The sequence below is a fragment of the Elephas maximus genome, chromosome 5 (assembly GCF_024166365.1).
Source record: "Elephas maximus indicus isolate mEleMax1 chromosome 5, mEleMax1 primary haplotype, whole genome shotgun sequence".
Lineage (NCBI taxonomy): Eukaryota > Metazoa > Chordata > Mammalia > Proboscidea > Elephantidae > Elephas > Elephas maximus.
Genome location: NC_064823.1, coordinates 17,521,582 through 17,546,092, shown reverse-complemented (window position 1 = coordinate 17,546,092; position 24,511 = coordinate 17,521,582). Strand labels below are relative to the sequence as shown.

General features: G+C 38.6%; 1 protein-coding gene across 1 annotated transcript; it reads right to left on the bottom strand.

Moving 5' to 3' along the window:
* Nucleotides 1–4,208: 4,208 nt before the first annotated feature.
* On the bottom strand, nucleotides 4,209–23,659 carry PGRMC2 (progesterone receptor membrane component 2). The gene is made up of 3 exons (XM_049885342.1): nucleotides 23,208–23,659; nucleotides 7,605–7,760; nucleotides 4,209–6,556 (listed from the first exon to the last, which is right to left on the bottom strand). The coding sequence occupies exons 1-3, from the start codon at nucleotides 23,623–23,625 to the stop codon at nucleotides 6,459–6,461; spliced, it is 672 nt and encodes a 223-aa protein (XP_049741299.1). The 5' UTR covers nucleotides 23,626–23,659; the 3' UTR covers nucleotides 4,209–6,458.
* Nucleotides 23,660–24,511: the final 852 nt, after the last annotated feature.

The following is a 24,511-nucleotide window of genomic DNA, read 5'->3' as shown; positions in this document are numbered from 1 at the left end:
AACTAAGTCAAGAAGAGGTTTGTTATTTAATTACAAAAATTTAGTAACAACACTTTTGAAATCTCATAATATACATGTAATTAGGAACTAGCAAGTTCCAATTTGAACTAAATTCTAGCTGCTCAAGAATGTATGTGAGAGATACGTGAGCCTAGTGATTTTTCATTTAGAATGACTTAAGTTTTAATTTGCTGTGAGAGACTCAGTTAATCAGTCATTTGAGGAAAACCTCTGCACAATACTTTTGTACCTTACTAACCCACTCTGATCACTAATTTTGCTTAACAGTGTTAAATTGGGTTGTGAGGTGATTTTGAACTATTTTGTGGCAGCTGAAAAAAGGCCAGTTAAAACAACGTAAACGCATCTGTGATGCTAAACGACAAACACACCAGTGAACTCACTGCTGTCACCTGGCATCTTCAATTTTGCTCCTGGCTGAAGATCGTTAACTTACGCACAATGCGTTTACTGTTCTGCAGTAACTATAGTCAGTGGACTAATGGAGTGTTTTCACAATTTAATAAAAGCTCTCAGTTCCGTCCTTGACAGCTCACCTGTAGACGTATCCAGTTATGCAAATGATTCCAGGATAGCCTCCTCTCTCAAATGAGTCCAGATTCAAAATATTTATGAATTGGGCATGTTAGAATATTAATAAATGTGGAAACCTGGTATTATCTCTGAGCTTTAACATTGCACTGATGGTCTGTTACTAAATGCATAATACTTTCTTCCTGATAAACTGTGGGGTAAACTAGTGAACATTTTTCCTAATTAGGGCTATCAGTTTAGTTAACAAAAGTTTATTCAGATTGTTGCTTTAAATAAGAAAAAAACTGCATACCACCTAAAAGACACTTAAAGTGCTTTTCTGGCATTGCAAAGTAGGGTAAGGAAGAATAGATGTTGAGTGTATAATGTATGTCATGGAAGTAGTGGCCTTTATCTTCTCACCTGTAAGACAGGTATTTACCTATGAGTCGGAATCAATGGCAATGAGTTTGGGGTTTTTGGTTCTACAAATGAAGAAAATTCGCTCAGAGAAATTAAGAAACTTGCTCAAGATCATCAGAAGGCAACAGATGCACTTCAAGGCTTAAGCTCTTTCCATTAGACACAGCTTCGGAAACACAGAACGAAAATGCTTGTTCTTGCATTTCTTGGAGCCCCTGGGTGGTGCAAACGGTTAACGTGTTTGGCTGCTAACAGAAAAATTGGAGGTTTGAGTCCACCACAGGTGTCTGAGAAGAAAGCCTGGTGATATACTTTTGAAAAATCAGCCAGAAAACCTAATGGAGTACAGTTCTACTCTGACATTCACAGGGTTGCCGGGAGTAGGAGTCGACGCAGTGACAGTCCAGTGGCTTTCATTTCTAGATTTGATTTATTCCTATCTTGTCTTGCTTTTGCTTCCTTTCTCATCTTTAGCACTGTGGTTAAGGTGAAGACCTCTTCGTGCAAAGAAGCCATTCCTTCCCAGGAAAGTTTATCGGGTTGCTCTGTTTTCATTACATGTTTATTATATTAGTTTGGGAAGATCAAATTTGCTTCTCACTTCAACTTGTCTTTTTCTGAATTACCGCTGCCGTCCAGTCGATTCCAACTCATAGCGACCCCGCAGGGTTTCCAAGCTGTGTATCTTTAATGAAGCGGACTGCCACATCTTTCTCCTGCAGAGTAGCTGGTGGGTTTGAACCATAGACCTTTTGGTTAATAGTTGAGTGCTTGAACCATGGCACCACCAAGCAATGAGCTCCTCTGTGATGGGGGTATAAAGGGAGAGAGTACTCTATGTGGAATTTCAAAAGATTGTTGAGTGTTTCCAGTTAGAAGAGGAAAATAAATCGGGAGTCTTCTCCTTCCCTCCATTTCCCCCTGGTTACCTCTTTAAGCCTTTGATGAAGATTTTAACCTGTAGTTGCTGCAAAACAATTTCGGTACATAGGCACTTGGTCAGCTAGGAAGCCAGTTAGTTTGGGAAGGTGTGGGGGAGTGTATAATTCAGACCAGAGATTACAGTGAAGTAGCTAGGGGTGTATTCTGGGAGCTACAAGTAGTTTTATGTAGCAGATGGTAAAGTGGGGACTGGTGAAAAGGCACACACGGGAGGAGGACCTACACGTCTTGATTCTTTAGGCGCTAAGGAGCCAACGAAGGACTTCAGGTAGGAGCTCACTGCTTGGTGGTGCCATGGCTCAAGCACTTGGCTACTAACCAAAAGGTCTATGGTTCAAACCCACCAGCCACTCCGCACAAGAAAGATGTGGCAGTCTGCTTTAGGCAGGTAAAATTTGTTTTAGATTGTCAACAGGGACGATGAATTTGATGAGAATTAAAGAGGTAGGAGGACAAATAGGGGACCATAGCCGTAGCTCTCTAATAGACTATAACAGGAGCAAGTCTGGGGGCGAAACGATGGATTCAACTCGAGGCTCCACAAAGTCAGGTGATGTTCAGCAAGGCTGGATGAATATCCTGAGCTTGACGCTTTGGAGTAAGAGATTGTACTACGATCCCATACATACAGAAAAGGGTTGCGGATTCAGGAAAAGATTAACTGTGCTTAACTGATTTTTGGTCAATTCTTATTTTCTTTATACTTTTTCTGTACCATGAGCATGTATTACTTTTACAACCAGACGAAATCATAATTGTTTTTAAATTTTGTGGATTTACCTTCTAAATGTTGCTCTCCTTAAAAACTTTTTTTAAACCAAATTGGGACCATATCATATATAGAGTATCCAGCATTTTTGCTAAAAGTTGTATTTGGGACAATACTATTTTCCTAATCATTAAAATTATGCTTTCAAAGAATATTTAACAGCTTGTACAGATATTTATCGGTCTTCATTTAGTTTAGTTGGGTCTTATGTGGACACAGTAAAATAATCTCTTGAGATAAACCAGTGTTCACAGTATGTCAAGTGCTCTCTTGAATAGAGCGGTCACAGACAGCCCAAAAGTTCTCTTGATTCACAAGTGATGGCAGAGCAAGTACAAAGCTGATGTCCAGCCCAGGGTCTCCTCATACTGCCTAGAAAAGAGGCTTTCTTGCCTAAAGAAAATAAAGTTGGGTCGTTTTCACTTGAACTTGTCACACCCCAACAAACAGATCATAATCTCTGTGATTAAGATCTACCGAACTAAAAGCTGATATTTGTGTACCATATATACTTAAAAGCTACCTTTTAGGCTTTTATTACTTTAAGTAAGAGGGGAAGAATCATCACTATAATACTCAATGACTGCTTATTTCCAATATGCTCAAAGCAACTTACAGAAATTCTTGTCAGCTTATTCTGAGCTATTAAAGTTGTCAGAATGTACAATTTGTGTTAACATGCCAATGGCATGCATTTCTAGTAATCTGTTGCATTTTTCAGTTGATACAGGTAAATGGAATATTTGGATACCGAAACCAAACCAAACCCGTTGCTGTCAAGTCGATTCTCATAGTGACCTTATAAGACAGAGTAAAACTGCCTCATAGGGTTTCCAAGGCTGTAATTTTTACAGAAGCAGATTGCCATGTCTTTGTCCTGCAGAGTGGCTGGTGGGTTCAAACTGCTGACCTTTCAGTTAACAGGCTAGTAGTCAACCACTGCGCCACCAGGGCTCCTATACTTGGATACAAGGAGTCTAATTATCAAATCTTCTAGGGAACAAATTTTCTCTAGATTTTGCGTAGAGTTGTAGTATAGAATTCTGCAAATCTCGGAAAGTCAGGTAGGATACTGTTCGGGAGCATAAACATCCTTAGCACTGTAGTCAAGGTTTTAAAAACTTGATCTGTATCTGAATGGGTTCATTTCCGAATGCAAAGACACTTGCTAGTACACACAGGATAGATGTGGGAGATGTGCCAACTTAGAGATGCTATCAAAAGATAAAAATCTAAAGAAAATGAAAAATTAGTTATTTTTTGAAGTCACATAGTAGTTTTTTTTTTTTTTTTTTAATGTGAAATCTTCTGATTTTTAAGTATCTGCAACAAATCCAGGGCTGGGATTCAGAAACCCAAAGGAAATTTAGGGAATGATACAAAGCCAAACACAGGGAATCAGACCAATATTACCTATAAGTAAGTTCCATCTCAAGGGGTGAGACACCGTAACTTGGAAAGATTAGTGCAAATGTTCCTCACATGTGCCTGACTCTAAGCATGAGCCAAAGTGCTCCTTACAAGTAAGATTCTGAGGCCCATTCTCTCTAGATTCTGGATCAGCCGGTGACAGGTTTGGACTGGGGCCCAAGAGTCAAGTGGTTCAAATCATCAGGTAATACTGCTAAGGGGGATGTAACAGTTGACAATGTCACCACCCCAATTCCCATCCCCTTCTGCAAAGATTGTCCATCAAACTGAGAATGAGAAACACTTAACTGAAATCGAGGAATTATCTACAGAACACTGTTTATTTCAAGTCCAAAACACAAAATTACCCATTTTTCTCAACAGGGTGCATAATTTTTACTGCATGGATATTTAGGGCTTCTATATTCACAAATGTAGATTTATTATTGAACTTTAGGCTCAAATGATTCATATATTTATCAATTTACTACAGATGACATACTACTTTTAACAAATTTTTGTTTAGAAAATATTTTACATAAAAACACACAAAGCATTTACTAATACTTTTCAATTTTCACAACCAGTCTTCAGCAAAAATTTGGCTGAAGTTCATAATTTTTTACAAAACATTCCAAGACCAAATATAGTATTTTACATACTTTTATTTATTATTGCAGTTAAAAGTTCCCCTTTCTTTGATGGCTTCTGTATATATTATGCCTATAAGGCAGGAGAAATCTTTAACTGGTGACAGGTATAACCTGTCCTCAATGGAGAACCTAAATAGTCATGATGAAATCAAAGAATTGACAGATACAGGGCTTTCAGTAGGACTTTCAGTCTAATAATGGAAGAATTTAATATCGGTACAATAACCTTTATTGTTTTGTGTTCAATAACTACTGCTCGGAGTGCTATTACTTCTAGTATAATCAGTTGGCATCAAATATAAAGTCAAAGTATGTACATTTTTATAAATCAATTCTTACCTGAATAATCTCAGATCTCTTGAGTGTTCCACAAAGTGGAATTTCTTTCTAAAGTTACAGTGAATGTGGTACAATGTGTACAACTTGGTTAACCAGTGCCTGCTTTTCATGTCCAAGAGTTTTCCTTATCTTGAATCAAACACACAGTCCTGACTACCATATCCTAATGCACTGGCTTACAGTTTTGTATATAAAGTCCAACTCAAGCTTATTTTGGTTTATTGTACATGCTTTATTAAAATGGTACTTGTATTTACAGTATCTGCAGAAAGAGTCCCTTTCAAGGTGCTCTCTCACACACTCAGCCACACCCATACTGCAGACATCCATACCACGGCCCCATGGAGTCCCCATGGATCCACATCAACGAGATGTGAGGGTCTGACTCCTATCATTAGGCAGCTGTTGGGGGATAGAGTTGTCGATTTGTTTTTCGATTCTTTTGAAAAGAAAAAAGCATGAGGGGAACGCATTTGGCCATTGCAATGCTAATTAAGTTTGTGTATATTAACATATATGGCAGTAACACTGAATATTTCTTTTACATTCTATATACACAGAATGGTATCAAGGTTTTGCGCTCGACAGAATATTCCAACTTCAGTCTCAATGCTGCTTGTAGTGACTTCTGAATTCACATAGGGGCTTTCCCTAAAAGTAATTCAAGTCTATCTAAGTGAAATAAGGCACAATTAATATTGATTTGATCCAGGATAAAGGAAGGGATAAAAACTGGTTTCGAATGATCTTACTATTGGAGAACTAGCTGTGACTTAAATCTACTTGAAATCCCTTCTCCTAATTGCCAAAGATTTCTTAGAAATGAGTTTTTTCTTTTCCCTGACAAAGCCCAAAGAGAAGAGTTTGGGAATTCACATTTTAATATGTTTTGGTAGCCTAAACTGCTCAAACTGATATGCAAGTCCCCACCACCCCCCCATCTCCTCCTTCCTCAAGGCTAAAACAAAAACACAGCATGTGAAGTAAGAGTCCTTTGCTGTTTTTTGAGGAGATTTGTACACTTGAAGAGTAGCAAATACATATCTGGTTGTCTTTGATAAAAAAAAATAATAACAGAGAGAAAAAGAAAAGAAAAAAAATACAAGTAACCTCGTAACTTTCTTGCTCTTTAAAAAATCCCTGTCTCCTTTTTTTTCCCCCAGAACAATGAAGTCCCATCAGACATTATGAGCAACTGCAACAAATGAGTTTGGCAGCATAAATAACGTCTAGTATTCAAATCTTCATAGTAAGACTCATTTCTCTTGTACACAATCTGTTGAATGTTTTTCGCAGCAGGTGAACCATACCCAAAGATGCTGGACATTCTGTGAAAGGGAGTAAGAATTGCAGTTCTGAAGGCCCCTGACTTTGGTTGTTTACAAAGTTCAATCCTGTTTATTGTGATCCTTGGTATCTTCTTCATCTGTATATTCTGATGGCTCTTCTCCTGGTTTTAGGAGTCTGCCTACATAATCATATTTTTCTGAAAGATACACCAAAAGAAAATCAGTAGCGATCAATTTTGTTGGCCTCTTTATTTATATAGGATAAGCAAAATTCTTCCTATTGTTCACTATAGCTGGTCTTTGGGCACATGTAAGGCTTGAACAAAAGAAACAGGATTAGGGAACTTATTAAGGCTTAGGAATTCTTTGCAGGCAAGTGAGTAAATGCTTCTTAAGCAAGCACACCGCATCAGAATCACTTGGAGATCTTTAATGTGACACACAATATAGTTCTCAAGAAAATAAGCCAAGAAACGGAAATTCATTTGGTACTTGTTACCCTGTATTCTTTGAGGTCTCAGTGTACGGTCCCTGCCTCACTGCTATCCCCCTCCTATCAAGCTCTCTTCTTAGATCTCTGTTACTTTGCTTGTTTCTGTTACCAAGGCATTTAATTAAAGCACTGTATGTCCAAGGTGATTCATGTTCAGTTGTTTCTTGGTCAGGAATATGAATCTAGATTAAGTGAATTAACTGATGAGCCAAGAGGATTCATATAGGAAAGCCAGCACCAACGCCAAGACGCCAGAGTAGTTGTTCCAAGGGATGCAGGGGTCAGATAAATAGCTGTCCAAAGCATCACATGGGGGTAATGCCTGATGTTAAGTTACAAGGGTATAATAAAGGAGACTGACATTTTTCTTTATCGTTCAAGGATAATACCAATAAAACGATTTCAGGATAAGTTATAATTATAGTATCAACACCAGTTGTCAATTGAGTTTTCAAAAATAAACCGAATCTTTTTTATATAGCTTAAAAAACAAGCTTTATAAAACTAAAAACTGTCACAATTTTCTTTAGAAGTCCCTTACAGTTTGTAGCAAGTTAATTTTTAGATACAGATTTTCAAAATAAGTCACATGTAACAATCATATTGGTATTTAGCTATGTTTAAAATACCATCAAATTACAATGACAGTGAAAACAGATGACATTCTGAAACTCTTAAATAATGTGAAATAGTATACACTTTGCTTGACCATATATTTAACATTTTCAAAAAACGTAACAAAACGAAGGTACCTTTAAACTGCATTTCCCACTCTCGGACACTCTCCATTTGTACTGCATTCAAATCTGACAGGTCATCATACTCATCTCTAAGTGCATCTTTATCTAGGCAAAATGTTGCCAGTCCTCTGGAGGCATCCCTACCAGCAAATATTCCATATGGACCCGCTGAAAAGAGAAAAGAAATCATTTAGATTACCTAACAATATTTTACAAAGAACCCTGGTGGTGCAGTGGTTAAGCACTTGGCTGCTAACCAAAAGGTCTGCTGTTCAAACCCACCAGCCACTCTGCGGGAAAAAGACGTAGTCACAATATTTTAGAATGTCTCAAAGGAAAAAAACAAAAGAAACCTCGCCGAGATTCATATTTGGTACACAGCCTTAATTTCAAAACATGTACAGACACTAGCTGGGATGAGAAGAAATTTCTTAGAAATCTGCCTTATGACCAAAACAAAATTTTTCATGCAAACCTTAAATTTCAATTACTTCAGATATCTCAAAACTTGTACTTAAAGGTGAAGATTGTGAAGTAAAGAGGACACTTAAGAAGTTAGGTTTGAAAGCCAGTTTGCTTAAGAGTAAATGATGCTAATTAATAGTTAGACCTAAAAATAATCAATCAACAGAACATCTACAGGTATGTAGTATGCAAAGACTTGCAGATCTAAACTATTGTTCTGTCTTCTGCTTTCTAGGCTGGAACTCTATGAAAGCGGAATGTACCATGTTTGTACACCCAGTGGCTAGTTCAGTGCCCAGCACATGTTGATGTTCAACAAATATCTGCAGAATGGTTTGATCAGAAATATGATCATTTTCAAAAATAAATCTAACTACAATTACATTACATAAACTAAGAAAAGTCATTAAACAATGGTTTTCATTTGTCATGGTTTTTGGGAAACAGCAAGACTGGTTATAAGGAACACTGTGCTCTTCAGGACTGACGTGTTAAGTGATGATTAGCATTTCATCCAAGGAATTAAGTACTACCCTCTCTGGGGAAGAATGACACAACTCATATGTTGACAGAAGTGAACCATTCCTCAAGTCTATCCTTGGGAGCAGCAACTGTCTTGTTCATCTCTGTATCTTCGATGCTTAATACTGTGCCTGACATGAAGCAGAAACATAATAAATTTCTTCCAAAAGAAGAAATTTCCAAATAAGACAGACTCCAGATTCTGACCCTTTACCTTTTTTAAAAATTTTTATTAAATTTATTTTTTAAATTTTATTGGTGAAAGTTTACAGTACAAATTAGTTTTTCCTTAAAAAATTTATACACATTGTTTTGTGACACTGGTTGCAATTCCTGCAATGTGTCAGCACTTCTCCGTTTCCACCTTGGGTTCTCTGTGACCATTCATCCAGTTTTCCTGACCCTTCCTGTCTTCTCGTCTTCGCTTTTGGGCAGGTGTTGCCCATTTGGTCTTATATACTCGATTGAACTAATAGGCACGTTCTAGGCATGAACTAACCAAAACCAAACTCATCATCAAGTTGATTCCAACTAATAGCGACCCTAGAGGACAGAGAAGAACTGCCCCATAGGGTTTCCAAGGAGCAGCTGGTGGATTCTAACTGCGAAGCTTTTGGTTAGTGGTCATAGCTCTTAACCACTTCGCCACCAGGGAATGGATTAAGACCTGTGTTATCGTTCTATAGGCCTGTCTAATCTTTGGCTGAAAGGTGGGCTTTGGGAGTGGCTTCGGTTCTGAGTTAGCAGGGTGTCCAGGGGCCATAGTCTTGGGGCGGGGGGGTCCTCCAGTCTCTGTCAGATCAGGGTTAAGTCTGGTATTTTTTTGTGAATTTGAATATTGTTCTACATTTTTCTCCCATTCTGTCCAGGACCCTCTACTGTGATCCCTGTCAGAGTGGTCAGTGGTGGTAGCTGGGCACCATCTAGTTCTTCTGGGCTCAGGCTGGTGGAGGCTGTGGTTCATGTGGTCCATTAGTCCCTTGGCCTAGTATTTCCCTTGTGTCTTTGGTTTTCTTCATTCTCCTTTGCTCTGAATGTGATAAGACCAATAGATGTATCTTAGGTGGTAATTTGCAAACTTTTAAGACCCCAGGCACTACTCACCAAAGTAGGATGTAGAACATTTTCTTTATGATCTTTGTTACGCCAGTTAACCTAGACATCCCCCATGACTCTTCAACAGATTCATTTAGGGTAAGTAAGATCTCTACCACAAATAGATGATAAAAAAAGATCCTTCTGTTGTTTAAAACAGATAACTATAACAACAAAATAGAAATAACCTGATGTTCTATATCAAGAAATTGGTTAAATTACTGTGCTTTAATGAAATACTACATAGCCATCAAAAAAATTAAAGTAACTGTATATATAGCTATAGAAAGTCCATGATATACTAACTGAAAAAAGCAATTCAGAAGAGGATATAATATGATTCACTTTGAATTAAAAAAAAATACGTGTATGTGTATTTTATATGTTTTTACATACATGAAAAATATCAGGAAGAATACAGACTAAACTATTTAACAGTGGCAACATTTCTGGGGAATGAAAAGGAAATTTCACTTGATGTAATTGATAAGGTCTGGCTATTTTTTGAATGATTTTTTATAATAAAAACTTTGTAAGGTTTAAAAGCATAACTCACTCCACCACTTGTTATGTAATTTTTAGCTTGTCTGTGTCTCAAAGTTGTTTCTTCCATAAAAGAAGGAAAATAACATCTCCAACTGTCTTCGACTTAGGCTGCGGAGAGGATCAGGTAGATTTTTCTCTAAAAAAGGTTAAGCATTAAATGCCAAAGAATATCCCAAGTACGTTATTTTACAAAAGAATTTGTTTTCAGAGTCTATAAATTATCCATATCTGACAAAACCAGAATTATTGGCGTTAACTACCATCAGTTATCAATAGAATGGTCCATGACAGAGCTTAATATCCAGTTAACAGAATAAAATATTTTCTAACGAGAGTGAGACAAGTAGGAAAAAACCTGGAAATTCCTTGATTTAAAAATATACAGAAAAATGGCTGTACCATTTGCATATTTGAAAGCATTTAGGAAATTAAAATTATGTGTCAGGAAAGTTTCTGTACGTTTTGAAAGCAGAATTCAAAGTTTCATTTAAATAGACAAAAATCAAAAATTTACTAACACTAATTTGGATCACAAAAAGCAACGCACCATAAACATCAGACAGGAGCAAAAAACTCCTATGAAAACAGTTCACCGCATGGAACTAGAAGTGGCATTAACAGTAATTTTAAAGGTAGCATACCCAGGTATTGATATGCTAACATGAAAATAATGGAAATACTTCCAGAAAAGTATTTTTTTTAATGTGCTTTTCCCATTATGCATTTTCCATATTGCTAGTTGATATACATAACCATTAAATGATTTTGACAGTCACTATTTTTCCACTAAATGGAAACATCCATAACTTACTTAATCATCTATTAACGTAAACTTAGGCTATCACTTAATACCTTTTTTTAAGAAAACAGGGTACTATTTACCACTGGTTAACATAACTTTCAAACTTTGTCCATTATCACAACTGACATTCAAAAGGGTATTAAGCATTTAAGAGAAAAAGAAATCAATAGTATCTATTTACAGAGTAAAATCCAAAGTGGATTACAGTCAAGGGAAGTTAATTATTTTAGGGAAAATGTTAACTTCTACAATTAAGCAAGAATGATCCCTGGGGAAAAGCGAAGAAGCCCACTCTAAAGCAGTTTTATATACATACACACACACACACACACACTTTTTTTTTTTTTTTTGGCAAAACTCTACATGCTTTGTGGCAATTTGTGGCGATGGTTGCTCTGAGGAGCAACATAAATAGGAACTACTGAGATTTTTTTGTTTCTTGAGAAACAACAAAAACAAAAACCTGCAAACAGAGACTTTTAATGTTTGCTGGACCCATGTATTTTCCTTTTGTGAAGCACACAAAAGGAAAATAAAATGGATCAGGGCTATAACACATAAAAGTGATAATTTGACTTTTAAAAGAATTTTCCAGCAACCTCAATTTCCTCTCTCACAGTTCCACAAAGCAGAAGGGACCGTTTTTTGCCCTACCCACTTGGCAGGTAAAAAACAAAGGAGGGCAAGTGTTCAGTGACTTGCCTAACGTATTGACAGAACTGGAAGTACTATTTCCACTTTTCTGACTAACCCAAACAGTGCACTTTGAGAAAACATACAGATAACCACAAACCCAGACACAGAAAGACAACCCTGAAAATCAGAGCATTTTACTAACTACAAAAATCTTAGGGGAATGGAAATTTTAGAATACCTGTTTTATCAGAGTTGAAGAGAACTAACAAAGAAAGCTCTAGACACCAATAGCTTTTCCTAGCACTCTAATATGAACCTTCCTGCCCTGCAAAGAATGCAACAAATCTGTCTTGGAAGAAGTACAGCCAGAATGTTCCTTAGAAACCAGGATGGCCAGACTTCATCTCATGTACTTTGGACATGTTATCAGGCAGGACCAGTTCCTGGAGAAGGACATCATGCTTGGTAGAGGGTCAGTGAAAAAGAGGAAGGCCCTTAGTGAGATGGACTGACACAGTGGCTGCAACAATGGGCTCAAGCACTGCAACGGCTATGAGAATGGTGCAGGAATCGGCAGCGTTTAGTTCTGTTGTACACAGGCAGAGTCGCTATGAGTTGGAACTGACTTGAAGGCAACTAACAACCCTGCAGAAGTTATCTACTTCAGGGAACCTCAGAGTATAAATCATAAAATACATTAAATGGTAAAAAGAACAGAAGAAATGATGATCATTATAAAAACAGCAATCAGAAAATCCTCCATCTTTGAGTACATTAATATATACAGCATGTTTTCTAACAAAATTATTGGCCAATTTCCCCAAGGAATCTTCAACACTGAGTGAATGTAAAAGAAAATACAAAACTTTACAAAACATGTTCTTTTTTTTTTTCTTCTGAATGGCTAACTTAGTAAGAGTGAACATGAGTCCATAGTTATTAATCAAAGCCAAATTCTAGACAAAACGATGTTTTGTTAACTCTTTGAATAAAATGAATCATCCAGTGATTAATATATTCCCCCCAATCCCTAAACTACGTTAGGCTGTCTTCCCGTGTTTAGAATTGCCCTCAGGAAGTGTTTAATTTCTGAATCCGTCTTTTCGGTAACAATTTACTTTGTCCTGTAAGACTATAGAGACTGTAACACTCAATTAAGAACTAGAGTTGGAATTGGACAGGTTGCTCTGAGAGAGGAGGATTTGAGCTCTAATAAAAAGAACATTCCGCTGCATTTACAATATGGCCAGGAGCATATCTGAGAAACCAACAATACACCTCTCTCTTCCACTACCGCTGTACGTGGTGCTGCTGTTGTTAGTTGCCACTGAGTCAATCCTGACTCATGTGACACCATGTGTGCAGAGTAGAATTGCTCCACAGGGTTTTCCAAGCTGTGACCTTTCAGAAGCAATCGTCTTCCCAGGTTCCTCTGGGTGGGTTTGAATGGCCAATCTTTTGGCTAGTAGTCGAGCGCTTAACCATTTATGCTACCCAGGGACTCCCCGTTATCTAACAAATCCAAATGTTACCAAGCTACACTTGGCTAACACATTAAATACTAAATAAAAAGAAAGCAAATATTTAGTGGTATTAGGTCTTTAGGTATGGCATGATTTACCAAAAAAAAGAAAAGGGCTTGCTTATATAACCTAATACGGTTATTTTGACTATTAACGTTCATGTGGACACTAGCAGTTGGGTAGAAACTCAGAGAATTAAATTCTGTTGCTTTATCAAAGACTAAAATATAATGTAAATATATCAAAATGACATCATACTAGTTAGAACTTAGATTTCACTGTTAGTTTTCAGAGTCAATGCAACTTCTGGTGAAGGTTTTTAAAGTCCAAAATGCAATAAACCTATTAGTTTACTGTATCCTGAAACCACTGCTTACTTTAATACAATTAGGTAGAATGGTATGACATATTTTCAAAAACGCAACATAACCTCATTGTAAAACACTGTTTTAAAGAATAATGTAGTGAACAAAAAAATTCCAAGAGGAAGTGAATAAAACACCTAAAATAGGTAACACAAAATTTTGTGATTATAACGGTATGATTATGTAGCTACATTGGTATTTCTGAAGAGGACAGATATTTCATGATAAATAATTTTAGTTACTTCTATGGTATACAAGCCACAGCCCTGGGACAATTTTTAGTTCATTAAAGTTTATAAACAACCCAGTTTCCTTGCCTATTTTGATAGTCTTTTCTGATTGTTAAAGGAAGTTTTTTGAAAATCTAGTAGTATTTCTGTATTGGGTACTTTATTCCAAATAAAATTATAATGGGCCAAGGAATAAATAAAACAATATGTAACAGTGCTTAATGAAATCCAACTAACAAATATTATTTTTCATGCTTAAGTCCAGGATGTCATAAGACTTTGAAAGAAAGGACTGTATAGTAAAACTGAAACAACACTTTTTAAGAAGCCAAGATACCTGGGTTCTAGAGGTTCTGATTTTACTACTTACCCTGAATGTGGCAATGGGTAAGTTCCCATTTTCATAGTTTTAAGATGCCTCTCCTATAAAATGGGTAAATTATTTTACCTGACTAAAATTGGAGGCCAAAGTAGATAATCTCTTGAATGCTAAGATTCTACGAAGGCCTGAAAACTCAATCTTGCTTTTGAAATTTCAACCAGAAGGTTCCAGTAACACTGTAGACTGGGCTCATGACCTTGTCCTCCAGGGCTCATGGCCTTGTCCTCCAGGGCTCATGGATAGGGCGGCAAAGGGAAGGTTTTGAAAAATTAAAATGCTGGGCCTGTACCAGATGTCGTGGGATCTGAGTCTACCCAACCCGTCTAGAATGAGAATTCTAAGGTTAAAAATAATAGCATGGACTCACATATCTATTGGAATTTAGTAAACAGCAAAGGTAATATTTCAAGCTGGTTTGAGAAAAAGGATTATTCTATAAATAGTGTTGGGACAACGGGGTAGCCTTCGATTGTGGGGGGGGGGGGAGTTAGATTCATATTTCACATCTTAAAATAAATTCTAAATGGAACAAAAATTAAAAAATAAATAAATGAAAGTACTAAATAAACTACAGAAGATCGTTTTTACAATCTTCAAGTGCAAAAGGCTTTTAAGTATGAAACAAAACTCAGGAGCCATAAAAGATATATTTGAACACATAAAACTAAACATTTCTATGTTTTATAAATAAAAGACAAACAGCTCATATAGACTAAAGGCTGATTTACTTTATAAAGAACACCTAAAATCTATAAGACCAATACTGTGATTAAAAAATTGTGGCAAAGGATATATGAACAGACAATTCATAGAAAAGGAAACAAAAAGGACTCAAAACTTTGAAGATACCCAACCTCACTAAGAAAAAGAGAAATGCAAATAAAAATACTGAGATACCATTTTAATGTATCAGCTTGACGAAGACCAAGAAGTTCAATACAATTACTCCTCACTTATCAGCTATCTCGTTATCTGACATTTTGTATTTATGACAATAGTAAAAAATCTACTATTCAACTATTTTATGCATTAATGACATATGTCTGACAGCAACGAATGCCAAGGGGCAAGGCAGGAGTAATGCTGGTTGTGATGGTAAAGGTTATGTGTCAGCTTGGCTGGGCCATGATTCTCAGAGATTTGGCAGTTACGTAAGGATGTAGCCATCCTCCACTTTGTGATCCGACATGGTCATCCTCCATTTTCACTTTATGACCATTTCACGTAACAACCTGGTCTCTGGAATCTAACCATGTTGCTAAGTGAGGAGAGGGGGTATCACACTTTTGGCAAGGGGATGGGGAAAGGGGCATTTCCAACCTCTCTGGAGGGTAACTCAGAAATAAGTACCCAAATTAAAAATGTCCATACTTTCTAACTCAGTAATTTTACTCACATGTATAAGATGACAGGTCCACGAATATTTATTGCAACACCATTAACAGGAAGTCATCGGTAACAACTTAAATGTTCGTTAATAGTGAACTGTTAAATTATGTATATTCATGCAACAGAATATCCTGTATATCAAGGGAAAGATTATTCTAAAGTCCTCCACCAGACTGAGTCCGGTACAACGAGATGGTGCCCAGCTACCACCAGTGACTGCTCTGACAAGGATCACAATAGAGGGTCCTGGACAGAGCTGGAGAAAAACATAGAACAAAATTTTAACTTAAAAATAAAGACCAGACTTGCTGCCTGACAGAGCCTGGAGAAACCTGAAGAGTATGACCCCCGGACACCCTTTCAGCTCAGTAATAATGTCACTTCTGAGGTTCACACTTCAGCCAAAGATTGGACAGGCCCATAAAACAAAATGAGACTAAAGGGGCACACCAGCCCAGTGGCAGGGACTAGGGGACAGGAGGGAAAAGGAAAGCTGGTAATAGGGAAACCAAGGTTGAAAAGGGAGAATGTTGACATGTCATGGGATTGTTAACCAATGTCATACAACAACGTGTGTACAGACTGTTTAATGAGAAACCAGTTTGTTCTGTAAACCTTCATCTAAGATATAATAATAAAAAAAAAAATACTGTGTATATACTCAAAAGCACAAGATGGATCTCCTTATACTGATATAAAAAGCTCTCAAGATATTAAAATATTATCAAGGTATGTACAGTATGGAGGAAAAAAGTACATAACCACATACTGTACATGCACAAAATAGCTCTGGAACAGTGTTAGGCTACGTCTTGCCTCTAGGGAGGGGAACATCTTGAATGCGAGGTAGGTGTGGGAAGGAGACTTATTTTTCACTGCATTCTTTTGAATTTTCTATCTTTAGCATGTATTATCTATTAATCTTTTTTTTTTTTTAATTTACATGAGACCCTATTTTGAAACATACCCCAAACCACTCTACAGGAACGCTTCCACATCTCAAGGCTCATCGAACAGCAAGGAATATATCCCAAGAAACAAAATAGTAGCTGCCGAAGTTCACAATAAAAATGATAAACCACCTGAAGAAACAAACCACCATGGAGTCAGCACCTACAACAAATAAAACTGGCAGCCCAAAAATAATAGAAACAGATTAAGTTTGCTTAAAATTACTGAGAAACTAAGATACAGAACTTAAAGGAAAGATTAAAAGAGAAGAAAATGAGGGACAGGCAATATTTGAAGAGATAAAGGCTCAAATTTTCTGCAATAAATGAATGACACATGTCCTTAGACTTTAGTACAGAGTCTGACGCTTGTTAAATAAAATCAAATTTGTATCTGGACAAATCCTAGTAAGAACAGAGCCCCAAAGACAAAGGGAAAGAAATCTGAAATACAACCAAAGGGAAAAAAGAGACTAATGAACGGAATGACAAACCAGAAGCAGAATTCTTGTCAACAAGTAGAAGACAATAGCATTATATCATTGAAGATCTGAAGTAAAACAATAGTCAATCTACAATTTTATATACCAAATCTAAACTATTATCCCCAAATGAGAATAAATACAGATTTTTTTCTACCAAAGAAAGCTGTAGAATATACTTAACTAAAAGGAAAACTGAACCCTGAGCAAAGGAATGACATGCAAGAAGTAACAACGAATAAAAAAAATGGTAAATATGTTGGTAAATGTAAATTAGGACTATTAAAAAAAAGTTAACAATAATTTAATAAATATGGAAGTGGAGTTCTAATAACATGGAAAATAGGATAGCAGAGAGAGAGAGAGTTTTCTAACCAGGTCCACAATATATGGCTGTGTACTACACAATTCCAAGGGACAGCATTTGCATTTGTAGTCACGGTAATTCTATGTATTTTTTAAAAAATATTCTGTCATATGGAAGTAAAGAGGGTTAAAGAGACAGTTTTTTTCTAATTCACACAAAAATGATATTGGGCTAACACTGTTATAATGTTCAGAAGGATAGGACAGTGTGCATGGCAAAAACTTAAGGAAATCACCAAAAGAAGAGAAACAGAATATCCAAATCAATAGCGGAAAAAAAGTGGAAAGAATAAAGAAAATCAACCTGAGGAGGAAAAATGGTAAGAAAAATAGGCAAATAAAAGTATGGTAAGAAGCCAAAAAAATACTGTAAACGTAGACTTAAATACAGTAATTGCAAGAACTATAAACTGATTAAACCGAGCTGCTAAAAGGCACAGTGCTGACTTAATGGAAAAAAAAAAAATCCAGGTATATGCTGTTTGTAAGACAAAAATAATAACATGGATTTGTTCAACATAAAGGGATGGAAAAAAATATACTGAACTAATACTATCAAGAGCCTCTGGATGGTGAAAAGAGTTAACCCACCCAGAGGTTCCTTGGAAGACAGACTTGGAGATCTGCTTCCCAAAAGGTCACAGCCTTAAAAACCCTATGGTGCAGCTCTAATCTGCACACATGGGGTCGCCATGAGCTCGAATCTACTTGCTGGCAACAACAACTACCCAAATGAAGACTAAATTCAAATCTGAAAAAAAGTAAGGGTGATAAAGGAGTTTCTCTGATGGATAACACAATATGATCCAGCTAGATGGCTTCGATTTGTTCAGTACAGTTGTATAGTAAACATAGTAATAATGTTGGTTTCACAACATCCTCACACCCAATCTTTCTACTACTGGCTCCTTCAGGTCTCTGCTTAAATGGCAACCCCCTTTTCTTAGCAATCAAATATAAATATGGTACCTTCCTTAATCACCTAATGTAAACAGGACCCTTCATTATCCTCTACTATGTATCCCATTCATTGCCTTCATAGCATACTTACAGATTATAATTATGTACTGAAATGCTTGTTTACTGTCTGCCTTCCTCAGCAGCCACATCTACATGAAGATAGGGATGTGTCTATTTTGAGGACTCAGTTAATTCCCAATCATAACTTATTTTAAGGCTTTACTGTAATCCAGGAGCTGCCTTCTTAGTATTTAAAAATGGAGCTGGAACCCTATGCTAAAGATACTGAGGCAGGATGTAGGCTCCAAAGAGTACAGTGGTTATTTAGCAATGTGTCATGGGTACATAGGGAAGCAGTTGTCTATGTCACAGATTGTTGAAAGAATGATTAATAGAGCTTGAATGGCTAACGCCAGATGTTACTAAATCCGTTTCTCCTTTCTTTCAGCTTGAATAACATCTTCTGGCCTCATACTTGTTTTAAGCTATACTTTTATATTTTGCTTTAGCATTTACCACAAACATAATTCCTTCAAAGATTAAAAACAATAAAATGATGAACTCAGAGGAGCAATGATGTTGGTATTGTAGAAACAGCTAGTAGAAATTTGAGCAGAATATCAAAATTTATCAGGAAACTTAGCAGATCCTTCTATTTTACCGGTAGGTATGGAGTCCCTACGTGGTACAACTGGTCAACGCATTCAGCTGCTAAATGCAAGGCTGGAGGTTTGAGTTGGAGGCACCTCAAAAGAAAGGCCTGGCAATCTACTTCCCCAAAAATCAGCCAACAAAAATTTTCTGGAGCACAGTTCTACTCTGACACACATGGGTTGCCGTGAGCTGAAATCAACTCGACAGCAACTGGTTTTAGGGGTATGAGCGTTAACCCAAATAACAGGCCTCGCTTGCTTCAGAGAAGGAAGCTTCGATGAGAGCTGGGTAGTATGACCTTCAGGACATCCATGAATGTTTCAGGCTGGGCCTGGCTTATATGTCACAACTCTTGCTTCAACTGAAATTTTGCAAGTTAAATCATTAATTAAAAGTTAACATATTGAAGATAAAGTTAAAAGAAGAGGAAAAACATCTGAAAGGTACAGGTATTTCTTTCTCTAACCTCCTATTACACATCTCAAAGGGGTACTTTCTATGTAATTTTTCTTTTCAGTGAAACTTAAATGTTAAGACATTAAGCTGGAGAAAATATGGCTTTGGTATATGTCAAAGAATATTCCAACTAGAATAAGAGGGAAGCAATATATCTATGTTTCAGGAATTTGGGATAAACTATTAGAAAGGTCAATTGTATAATTTCCTGTTATCGTAAAGAAATAAAAGCACTGTTTTCGTAGTGTTCCATTGCAGTGATACTAAATCACATTACCATTTAAAACTGTAGTATCTGCTTCGATCTTCCAAATCTATTATGACTCTGTAAACACATGAAATTAGACACGTTATGTTGCGACACAATGGGAAGGGAGAGCCTGTTAAGCTAATTAGATCTGGGTTTGAATTTTAGCTTTGCCATGTACTAGATATGTGACTTTGGCAAAACCTCTCTGAGTTTGTTTCCACATCCATAAAATGGGAACATTACCTATCTTGTAGGGTAGTACTAAAAACTAAACGAACTGATGCTCTCTCTGGGAAGATGCAAATGTTCTATAAAGTACATCGTTCAGTAAGACAGCCAAGTGGCTACTGAGCACGTGAAATATAACTACTGTGACTGAGGAACTCACTTTTTCATTTTAATTAATTTAAATTTAAACAGCCACATGCGGCTTATGGCTACCATATTGGACAGCACAAAGCCATAGAAGTGTGATTCTTTGAGGCTTTAAATCTTTACGGGAACTGGGATAGAGTATAAAGAAAAGCAACAGTTAAGAGTCCATACAAGTTTATCACAGAACGCAGTTTACTAGAAATAAACGTGGATAGATTTCGTGGTTGAGTACATCTGGATTTGAACACCACATCTGTGTGACTCAAGCCAATTCACCTAAACTACCTAAAACTTAGGCTCCCTATGTGTAGGACAGGAAGACTTAACCAACCTCATTGGGCCACTGTCGAAGAAATGACAACTAAATGGATCCAATAAAGTAGGTGCTTAACAAACCTGGTTTCCTTCCTCCTCTCATAGTCACTGTTTCTTATGTTACCACACTTTCCTTACATGCTGGCCAAATGCTTGAACTGTTACTAAATTTAATATTGAAAAATGCAGTTAATGCCAATTGTTGGCCAAAATGTGTTTACTCCGCGAAATTAAATTATCAATACTTAATTTCTTAAGACCTTTAAAAATATATGACTAAAAACAAAATTATCTTCTAAAAAGAAATAAAGGAAAACAAAAACATTTTCAACATTATGGAAAAATCTCACAAAATAATCTTTAATCCTAAAACTATTATTATTATTGTGAAATGGAAATAGACACTGGCTAAGGGTAGAAACCAGGTTTTCTTCCCCCCCCCCCTTTTTTTTTTCAGAAACCAGGCTTTCTAGCTTCCTTAGCTTACTCTTTCGAGCTACTAAGATTCTCAGATAAGATTATCGCTTCTAAAGTTTTCTGCTACTAAATTACTTAATTTACTTGAGGGTGAAAATAAAAATCAATAGCAAAACTAAACTTCTGTTTCACAGCCAGAGATCTGGCTTCCAGACTTTTTGCAAAGTGCTACCACATCCTCTACTCATGTGAAATATCAACATATTCCAAGACCATAAGATGTTCTGGCTATCTTTAAGGTTCATTTCAATAATACGATATTTTCAAAATCTCTACTAGGTTGCTGATCAATACCTAGGAATACAATAACTGAACGTCACTCTTAGATTGTTGACCAGAACCTGGGAACTGGTGGAAGCTAACCTAAAACTGACTTCTCCGTTGTTATATCAGGAGCCCCACACATTAAACCTATGACTCTTATCTTAATTTTTAATTTCTGTCACAGAACATTTGCCACCAGAGGCTGCCAAACTGTGTCTATGGCTGTCTCTTGTGACTATTTTCAGACAGTGGCAAGGCCTAATGTGTGAAGACTAATATGCTTTGACTGCATGCTTCATTGTCAGTTTAGGCAAGGGTTGCAAAAGAAGGTGATTTACTTGGGTAAACTCTATATTAAAAATTTAAACCTGCATGCAATTTCTAACCACTGAATGTCCATTTTAATATAAATGGGGAAAAGTCTTTAAAAAGTATGTCCTTTTGTAAAATTTCTACTGCACATTTGAAACCTTACGTGTCCCTATTAAACTGGTAATTCAGAAGTGTACATTCAACAAAGGTAACTGGGTACAAAATACTGTGTAAGTCCCTGATTTTAACAAAAATTAACTATATGGCCTGTCTGTTCAAATACTGTACTTTGGCCCCATTCTCTTGTCCCCCATGACCTTAAGTCAACAGAAAAGGTATTAACCATTTGAGCTGACAAAAGTAGGCAGACATCTGGTGTCCATATTTATATAACCAGATGCAAATACCTTATAAATTATAACTTGGTTGTGTTGAATGTAGATATACACACAGAAATACAAACAACTCAGAAATAAACAGTTTAACAATGAAAATCTCCAATTTCTTATCTCTAGTCCAATCAACAAACAACAAATCAAAGTACTGAAATCAGAAGTATGTATTTCAAGTGTCAATAAATCTCATGTATTAACAGATTATACCAAGAAGGAATCGATTTTAGACTGCCAACCCCCTTGAATTTAAGGCCTGGTGTACTCTTTTGAGTAACAGGTCACTTTAGGTCCCCAATTTTATCATTTATTCTTTTAGGGTCACTTTGTTTTTAGCTGAATATTAATTTCTACATACAAAGAGTATAGGACGTTGCTCAATTTTATAGTATACCAACAGGTTCCATGAGTCTGAACTGAAGTTTATTAACATAATCTGAAATGTATGCTACAACTACGTTGTAAAAGAAGGGCTTCTAAACCAGCTAGCCCACATAAAAAGTTCTCCGAAATCACAGTTCCAAAGATCCTTAACTGCAGAACTGGTGCAGGGGTATTAATTTATAGCTCTTTTAATTTTTTCGCCTCAGTTCTGCTAAGTGAAAACACGGTAAGCCATATCAACGTGTATTTGGATATTTGCCTTCCAACCACCAAATTAAAAAAAAAAAGGAAAAATAAGCAGGACAGACACGCCTGCTGGGTATATTAGCTCCACCCCCAAAACTCAGGGCGATTAACCTCACCAGGCTTTAAGGTCTGCATTCTGGTCTGTCCTGATCCCACAGGCACTGTTAATCTTGGAAAGCATCTACGGACCAAAATGGGTTTAAAAAAAAAAAGAGTCCGAAGCTGCTATATGCGGAACTTCACAGACTGGTGGACTGGGACGTAAAATTATATGTTCCTAAGCGTGGCCTTATGGGGAGTAACAGAGGGAAAGGAAAGATCAGGGCAAAAAAGGGTAAAGAAAAGAATGCAGTGGATCACAAGGCCTAGAACTTGAGGTCTTGTCTTTAGGAATCTCCCCTCCCTCCTGTCTCCACCCATCCCAAGAATCAGAAAGCTCAGCAAATGCTGAGGGCCAGCCTGACTAGAGACAACTATAAAGACTTCGAAAAATTCGGCACAAGGCCAGGGGCGAAATGGGATGGGAGAAGGATGAGTTCTGAGAGCTGGTTCTTGGGGAGCCACTGTGACCCTGACTTGGAGGAAAAGCTGGAAGTGCCCGCGGCTGGGGGTTTGTGTGAGGCGGGCCGTCCCAGGTGCAGCAGTCACGGCGCGGGGGTTCGGGCGGCGAGAAGGCTGGGCAAAGTAACCCGGTACCTAGGAGCCATCCCGTCAGAAGGGGGTCGTGATCGTGCTTGAACTGCAGGGGGTCCTCCCCCTCCCCTTCCTCCTCCTCACCCGGGCCGTAGAACTTGCTGCCTTTGGTCACGTCGAAGACTTTCCCATTGACCGCGAGCAGGATGCGCGGGTTGTGGGACCCGTCGTACTGGCGCAGCTGCTCCAAGCTGAAGTCCCGCTTCTTCATGCGAGGCAGAGAGGCGGCGGGACTCTCCTCGCCCGCCCCGGCCCCGGCGCCTAGACCCCGTCGCCCCCAGCGCACCCACAGTCGGTAGGCCCCCAGCAGCACCAGCGCCACCAACACCACGTTCAGCAGCATCTCCCCGCCCCCTGTCAGAAGCGCCAACGCCGCCGCCGCCCAGCCGCCCCCTTCGGCAGTGTCTCCCGCGCCGCCCGGGCTCTCGCTGCTGCCGTCGCTGCTGCTATCGCTGCCACTCCCCAGGGTGCCTAGCTTCACGTCCCCATCACCCGCCGCCATCACGGCCCGCCAGCGCCTTCCTCCTCTTCCCCGCCCCCTACCCTCCCCAACTCCAGCGTAGGCCCCGCCCACCTGGGGCCTCCCAGCCAATAACGTGAGGGGAGGGGGCGGGGGCCGGTCGGCTCCCGATTGGGTGTCGACGGGGTAACGTTGTCTCGGATCTCTCCTCCCCCCTTCCCTTCTTTTGCTGGCCGCGCTCGCGTGCTACGCCCCGCCCACCTCTCCCACACTTCCCTGCTCTCGCTCCTCGCCTCCGCTAGGTGAAGTGGAAGCGGGGGGCGGGCCTGAAGAAAAGATGTTGCCCCGGACGCGCGCGCGTACGGGCTGGGCGGGACTACAGCGCGTGCGCGGGCTCCGGAGCGCCACGCGCTCTTTTCCTCTGCAACTCCTCCGGGACGCACGCTCCGCCCAGTCTCCTCGCTGTACGTGTGCGTCCTGGAATCGCTCCCCTTCCCGGGCTTGGATTCGCGATCTCAAGTTCCTGCCACTGCCCTTGCTCTGCCGGGGACTTTCACGTGCGCCCAGGCGGCCGCGGGGGCGGGGCCTGGCGGGGACGTCTTTCCGAGGGCGCCTGAACCCGCAGCATTGGGCCCTTGGGAGGCCGGACAACGTTTTAACTGCGGGCACAATCCAATGAGGGGCGTCTTTTTCTTCCTTGGGCGTCGTCGTGTTGTCAGGAAGCCGGGAGCGTGGGCGCTCAAACCAAGGGCTGCTTCCCAGAAGTTTTGGCGACAAGGTGGAGCCTTCCTGGCACGGAGAGAATGCTTGGATCCCGCACTGGGTCCTCTGGCATTAGGAGGAAAGGAGAGCGCGTGGCGCTCGGGATCAGCCATTGATTGCCCCGTGGTTTTGGCCAAGCCTCATCTTGTAGAATTTTCTATTAGAT

What these genes read in the sequence shown, in the direction of transcription:
- PGRMC2 (XM_049885342.1), bottom strand. Translation starts at nt 23,625, where the DNA reads ATGGCGGCGGGTGATGGGGACGTGAAGCTAGGCACCCTGGGGAGTGGC. An exon ending in CAGCAAGTTCTACGGCCCGG is followed by an intron (nt 7,761 to 23,207) that starts GTGAGGAGGAGG and finishes TTCTCTTTTCAG; the next exon opens with CGGGTCCATATGGAATATTT. An exon ending in GTGGGAAATGCAGTTTAAAG is followed by an intron (nt 6,557 to 7,604) that starts GTACCTTCGTTT and finishes TGTATCTTTCAG; the next exon opens with AAAAATATGATTATGTAGGC.